Here is a 6,857-nt window from a genome sequence, read left to right on the forward strand (position 1 = left end):
AATTTCTTCCCTTCAATGACACAAGCGTCCCTTAGGACCCATCTGGATGTGGGACTGGACCTCACGCTCAAGAAAATGCATTGAGAAAATCTCCTGCCAAACAGAGAAAACAAAAGAAAGCCTCGTTAAAGTGTTCCAAAGCGATAGTCGCTTTGAGAAGTAAGGTGGCCTTGACCCCCGCCGTGGGCTTTTTAACCGCTTCGTATGCATGTGAAGGTTGGACCATGCGTACGGGAAACTGAAGAGGAATCGATGCCTTTGAGTCAGGCTGCTGGAGAAGAATCTTGAACATCATACTTCGGAAGGTAGAGGGCAACCAAAAAGAGATGGACCCTCCGTGAGGCGCGCTGGCACCGAGGCTGTAACTGGGCTCAAAGACAGCGACAATGGTGAGGAAGGTGCACGACTAGGCAGTGAGTGTATGGAGGGAGGGAGCGCGGCTGTGAGTCAGAGCTGACTTAAAGGCACCTCGCCACACAGTAAGGAGAATTCCAAGTAATGTTGCTGCCCTCAAGGGGCATGTGATGGTTAATGCTGTGTCTCTTCTTGGCTAGACTATGTTTCCTGGTGCTTGGTAAACGCTAGGCAATTCCACCCCCAGCCTCATCCCCAATCCATGATTTGATGTAAGCAGCCTATCAGTTGAAAGGGGATTTGCTTTGGGGCTGGGGCCTGCCTGCATGATATGAAAAGATATTCTAGAAAAGCTTACTCTGTCTCAGGCCTGCACCCTTCTGACTGTTTGACCGCCAGCTGTGGGGACCCAGGAAGCCTTCAGTCTACTGCTCCACACACAGATGTGGGACTTGCCAGTCCCCACAATGGTGAGAGCTAGTTCCTTGGGGTAAAGATTTCTCTCCATACTATCTACGCTTTACTGGTTGTGTTCCTTTAGGGACCTCCATCGAAGACGGCGGAGAAAACTTCCTTCATTATACGTGGGCTGTGCATAGTCACGAGAATTGGCTGGATATTACTAAGTGCAGAACGGAAAGGGAGATATAAGAGGGCTGCTTCTCAGGAGGACATCTAAGGTGTAACTCTTGGTCTGTCCATTAAGAACTAGATGGGGCCCAGCCCCGACTACCCATTAGAAAGGCCCGGATAGAGTGGGAGAAAAATGCAGAACAAAACTCAAAAATCATGAAGAAGTCAAGTCCTGCTGGTCAGATAGAGACTGGCATGATCATCGAGACGATGCTCTTTGGGTCTAGAGCTGTGGCTAGATTTTCAACCAAACACTAGACCGGTCTATAAAGGGAATGATAACACTGATGAAATGCACACACCTTAGAACAATCAAACTTTAGGAATCAAGGGGGAGCCCTGGTGGCATCGTGGTTAAGCTGTGGGGCTGTGCTTAGCAAGGTCAACATTTCGAAATCACCAGCCCAATACACAGGAGACAGAAGGGACTTTCTGCTCCTGTGAAAGAGTTCGTTTCAGAAACTCACAGGGGAATTTCTACCGTGTCCGACAGGGTCACTAGGAGTCAGCATCAACTAGATGGGCAGTGCATGAGAGGAATGAAGGAGGCAGCATTTACCCAAGGACAAAGTTTCAGAAGCGTTAGAGAAAGAGGACTGGAAACAGAGGGAGGGGGTGTGAAGGGTGATATTACAGGGAGGGGTTTGCATGAATGAGGTGAAACCTTGCCCATCAGCGGTTCTCAACCTGTGGTTCGAGACCTCTTTGGGGGTGGAACGACCGTTTCACAGGGGTCGCCTGATTCACAAAAGTAGCAAACTGACAGTGATGAAGTAGCCACGAGAATAATTTGATGGTTGGAGGTCACCACCACATGATGAACTGTGTTAAAGGGCCGCGGCGTTAGGAAGGTTGAGAACCACTGCTGTCTATGAGTGAATCCTGTTCATGGGGAACGAGTGCAAGGATAATAGGAGCTTCCTACAATTTTTAAAACAGTTTTATTGGCCTATCACTCACGCACCCTACAATCCAATAATTCAGTCACATCAAGAACCATCACATCTACCTGAAAACATTTTCTGCATTCTTGTACTCATTATTAGCTCCCCATTTCCCCCAACCCCCCCCCAAGGGAACAGTAAACCAGTTACTGTCTCTATCGATTTACTTATCTTTTCTGCGAACTGTTGGAAGCCCATCACAGGTTCCTCTCTGGTCCCTACTGCTTTCTAATGACCCCTCCAGGGAGAACTGACCCCCTGCGCCCCACTCCAATGTGCTGTCACAGCGCCAACCCTTGGTACGGGCCAGCCCTTCTACCTGGAAAAGGAACGTGGGAAAGCGGGTCATGGAGGCCGACTGTGAGGAATGAGGCAGGGAAGGGGATGGAGAAGAAACAAAGGAAAGAAAAGAAGCGCTTTGCATAAATCCATTGTACACACACACACACCGCACAATTCGATGAGGTCGTTATTTTACAGATGAGCCAACGGAGGCATATTGAGATGAGATAGGTGGTGTTGAGGTTCCAGTTTGACTCCAGGCGGTGGACCTGTGAGCCCGGTCATCCTGCAGGGATCCGGCGCAGCAAGGATTCCACGGAGGTCAGCTGTCACCGAGGTCAGCGGTCACTGCTGTGGCTGTCAGAAGCAAAGGCCTGGGGTCTCTCGTGGGTGCAGTAGAGGTCACTCTGGGATCCAGCACCAGCCTAGACTAGAGAATGAGCCCAAACCCAGGCAGAGCCTCGGCGAGTGGGGGGTTGGGGGTAGGGCTGGCGTCGGTGCTGGACCCGTTGCCATGGGAACAAACTGAGGCTTTAGGCAAGCGCACGCGCAGATCGGAGCGAAGGTGCTGACCCGGGACAGGTGACGTAAAAGCGCACGGGGCGGGGCGCAGGCTTCGGAACGTCAACGCCCGGCGTCCGGAGAGCGGGAGAGGTGCCCTCGGTGGCGGCGGCCGCGGTGACCGCAGCCCCCGCCGGGCCGAGCCTGGGGTCGAGGCCCGGACAGCGCGAACTGACGCGCGACGCGGCGCGAGGACGGTGCCGGGAAGACCCCCTCGGCACGATTCACGGCGGCCCAAACCCAGGTCCCGGTTCCGAGGCCCCTCCCCGGGGATCTGGAACTAATCAGATTGAGAGCGCGCCGGCCTGGGCCGCGAACTCGCCAATTGCGGAAGGCCTCGGCCGCCGCCCAATCCAGAGCAGACAGGTGCGAAGTCCGGAAGCCAGCGGCCAATCGGCCGCGGTTGCGGCCTGCTGGGGCGGGTCTTGGCCAATGAGAAGGCTCGAATGACATCTCCGCGCGCCAATCGGGAGTGAGGGAGCCTGCGTGCCCGCCCGCCCTTCCGGCCAGCGCTCTATTTACCAGGGGCGTGCAGCCCGCTTGCCAATCAGCGCGCGGCTCAGCGGCCAGCAGCCAACCCCGGAGCAGCGGCCGGCCGGCGTCGGCCCGCACCCAGGAGTGGGGGATGTCCTACAAGCCCATCGCCCCCGCCCCCAGCAGCACCCCCGGCTCCAGTACCCCTGGGCCTGGCACCCCGGTCCCTACAGGTGAGGACCCAGCTCCACCCCTGCTCGCCTCCCCGGGCGCTCGAGGCATCCAAGAGAAGACGGCCTGAGTTCTACAATACTGGGCCTGCCGCCTAGCCTCCTGGAGCCTCAGTTTCCTGGCCTGCGAAGTGGGCGTGGTGACGTAAGGGCTTGTAGGTGGGGCTCAGGGGGAGGGGTTTGTCCCTGAAGCTGACCCGCCTGGAATGAAGCATCCCTCAGAAGGGAGTCGGACCGACCTCGACCGGGGGCTTGGAACGCTGGGAGGAGGCGTCCCTGCCCCATGCTGACCCCTTCCTCGCGCCTGTTGCAGCCGGAAGCGTCCCATCGCCGTCGGGCTCCGGGCCGGGAGCCGCTGCCCCTTTCAGGCCACTGTTTAACGACTTTGGACCGCCCTCCATGGGCTATGTGCAGGTGAGTGGGACGGCTGGCTTTGGGACGAGGGCCGGCAGCCCGCTGGGGCCCTAAGCTTTGCCCGCTTGTCTTTGGCATAGGCTATGAAGCCGCCCGGCACTCAGGGCTCCCAGAGCACCTACACTGACCTGTTGTCGGTCATAGAGGAAATGGGCAAGGAGATCCGGCCCACCTATGCAGGAAGCAAGAGTGCTATGGAGCGCCTGAAGAGAGGTAAGCCAGCTCAGGCCAGCCAGAGCCACTGGGCAGCTTCTCAGTGAAAGGCCATCCGGACAGAGACCTCGGGCCAGTGTCACTGCCCAGAAAGATGTTCTGAATTAAATCTAAATTGAGGCCGTGTCGGGGAGGGATCAGTGTGTGCTAGCATTTAACAAGGCGAATTTGAGGTGGCGCCAGACTTCCTCATCCAGCCTCTCCTGAGAATTTTGCCCTGGTGGCACCGTGGGTAAAGCTTTGGGTTGCTTAGGCAAGGTAGGCAGTTCAAACCGGTATGCCATTCTAAGGGGCAAAGATGAGGCTGTCTGCTCCTGTGAAGATGAAGATTTACTGCCTAAGGAACCCCAGGGAGCAGCCGCTGGCTGTGAGTTGGAATTGCCTGGAGAGCCTTAGGTGGTCGGATGGAAGGGAAGGCGCCCTATTTCCACAGGGGAGCATGCCGCTCCGAACCAAAAGGTTGAAGAACTGTTAGAGCCCATCCAGCAGTCCCGCGGAAGAAAGGCCTGGCATTCCATGGCCATAAAAATGACCGGCCTGCACCGCTGTCAGTCAGCTTGGATGCATAGCAACCCCACGGGAAAGAGGAGAACTCCCCAGGGTTTCCCAGGCTGGAAATCTTTCTGGGAGCAGAGAGCCTGTCTTTCTCCCTGTCTTTTAACCCGCTGCACCAGAAAGAGTCAAACCCAAAACCACCGCTGTCATCCATCAAGTGGATCCTGACTCATAGCAACCCTATGAGACAACATTGAACTGCCTCTTTGGGTTTCCCAGGCTGTAAATCTTTACAGGAACAGAAAGCCTCGCCTTTGTCCCTCGGAGCGGATGGTTGGTTCAAACTGCTGACCTTGTGGTTAACAGCCCAACGCATAACCCAACACAGCCTAGAGAACTTGGTGACACTGCCTCAGGGTGTCCACCCCATAAGAACTACCACTGAAAGAGTGCAGAGGGGGTGGGGAGGCCTCACTCTAGTGGGTGGGGCAGGCTGTGGAGGTCGGCTGAGACCCCCTATGTTACCCTTCCCTGACCCTAGGCATCATCCACGCCCGGGCCCTGGTCAGAGAGTGCCTGGCCGAGACAGAGCGCAATGCCAGAACGTAACGGAAGCGCCCTCGCCTTCTCGCCTGGACCTTGCCGGTCACCGAAGAGCACCGACCTCTCCCCGGCCTCCACCCCGAGTTGCACTTCCTGCCCTGTGTCCCTGGGTGGGCACCCTCCAGGAACCAGGGCCCAGCCCACTCCGGTCTGCTGCACTGGCCGAGGGCCCTCCAACTGTCAGCCGCCAGGTCACTGTGAATCCCCTCTTCCCATGACCTGCCATCAGTGCTGATCCACCGGGAGCCTTCACCTTCCGGTGCCCCCTCCCCCCTCAGCACCTAGCCAGCACCAAGGACTACTTCCTTTCCAACCCCTTGTCCCCAGCAGGCGCCTGGAAGGCTGGTCACTCCCTGCCTTGTCCCCTGGGCCACAGCAACTCTTTTCTCAAGTGTGTCTTTTGCTAAATATGCCCTTTTTGTATAAAATAAAGCCGATTTGGAGTTGTTCTCTCCTGCTCTGGTTTTTGTGCTAAGCTTGGGTGGGCCCCATGGAAGGAGGGAATGAGGAGACTCGGTGAGGGTGCTCACTGAGCCCATGGGCCAGGGCCCTTTCCAGCTGCAGAGGGTGGGAGGGGCTGCAGGCGCTGACAGCCCCGCGGGCCTTGGTGTGCTGCCACCAGGGGGCAGCACAGAGCCTGGGCTGCCTGCCCAGCAAGGTAATACCTTGGCCAGAGGGCTCGTCCTATGCGGCATGGGGCACGCTTGGCTGGGTGGCCGGTTCCCTTCAGCCACTCCCTGCTGTGTCTTAAGGCCCTAAGGTTCCCCCCGAGCACACCCCAGCCCCACTCTTCAGAGGAGAGGGCACTGCCTCCGGGGTAGCAGGGGCCTGGCCGCCAGCCCAGGGGAGACCCAGTGCAGCGCTCCTTCCAGCAGCCTGGGCGGGGCCCCATGAGCCCGCCCGCCCGCCAGCCTTTGGGTGTCTTGGCCTTTGCCCAGGGTCTGGTGGCCGGGTAGCCAGCCTTGCGGACCGGAAGATGCAGGTGGAGAAGGCCCAGGGGTGCTGGTCAACAGCCCCAGCGTTCTGAGGGGCAGCAGGTCTCTGCCCCAGCCCTGTACCTGAGAGAGCCTAGAGAAGTGGGATCCTGGCACCCCAACCCCGCAGGCAAGGCAAGTCAGAGCCCAGCCTCTGGCCAGAGGTGAGGAGGGAGGTGCTTCCTCTGGCCTGAGTCACTGGTTCCTAAGGCTACGGAGGGTGAGGGGTGCGACCCTGGGGAGAGCCCCTTCCCAGCCAACTCCGCCCCTTCATGATACCCTGGCAGGCTGGGCCAGGGGGAGGGGTGCGAGGTAGGCCCCGGGGGCCCCAGCCCACACCCAGGAAGTAAGCGCCAGCCTGTGGCCGATGGCCTCTTCCCCCACTGCTGCCTGCCGGTGGGGAAGGAGGACAGGGGCCAGCCTTCCGCCGTCGTCGTGGGGAGGAAGGGGGTGGGGCGGCCGCAGTGACGCGCCGGGCGCCAGGGAGGCGACTGCAGGGGCGCCGGCTGGCAGACTGGAGGAAGGTCGGGGCCATGGGCCCGCGCTGCGCCTCCAGAGGGTCCGGCCACTGCTGGAACCCGAGGCCGAGGCGGGGGGCGCTCCGGGCTCGGACCCACAGCCCGGCCGCCCCCGCCCGGGCCGGGTGAGGGACGCCGGGACGTTAGCAGGCGGGCCCGGAG

At 58.9% G+C, this 6,857-nt stretch overlaps 2 protein-coding genes across 3 annotated transcripts in view; both read left to right on the forward strand.

Moving 5' to 3' along the window:
* Positions 1–3,045: 3,045 nt before the first annotated feature.
* Positions 3,046–5,652, forward strand: CDK2AP2 (cyclin dependent kinase 2 associated protein 2). 2 transcript variants are annotated; one of them, XM_004713584.2, is made up of 4 exons: positions 3,046–3,481; positions 3,792–3,892; positions 3,973–4,105; positions 5,142–5,652. In XM_004713584.2, exons 1-4 carry the CDS (start codon positions 3,400–3,402, stop codon positions 5,207–5,209), a joined length of 384 nt encoding a protein of 127 aa, XP_004713641.1. In that variant the 5' UTR covers positions 3,046–3,399; the 3' UTR covers positions 5,210–5,652. The 2 variants fall into 2 exon arrangements, with proteins under 2 accessions (XP_004713641.1, XP_045153225.1); XM_045297290.1 differs by having other exon boundaries at positions 3,409–3,623.
* A 491-nt stretch (positions 5,653–6,143) lies between these two features.
* PITPNM1 (phosphatidylinositol transfer protein membrane associated 1) overlaps positions 6,144–6,857 on the forward strand; it is a 13,981-nt gene continuing 13,267 nt past the window's right edge. Inside the window, exon 1 of the mRNA XM_004713583.4 lies at positions 6,144–6,341. The gene's annotated coding sequence lies outside the window, so the exon portion shown is untranslated. The remainder of the gene's footprint in view (positions 6,342–6,857) is intronic.

This window comes from Echinops telfairi, unplaced genomic scaffold (assembly GCF_000313985.2).
Source record: "Echinops telfairi isolate 266 unplaced genomic scaffold, ASM31398v2 ScPeMD7_7417;HRSCAF=8455, whole genome shotgun sequence".
NCBI lineage: Eukaryota > Metazoa > Chordata > Mammalia > Afrosoricida > Tenrecidae > Echinops > Echinops telfairi.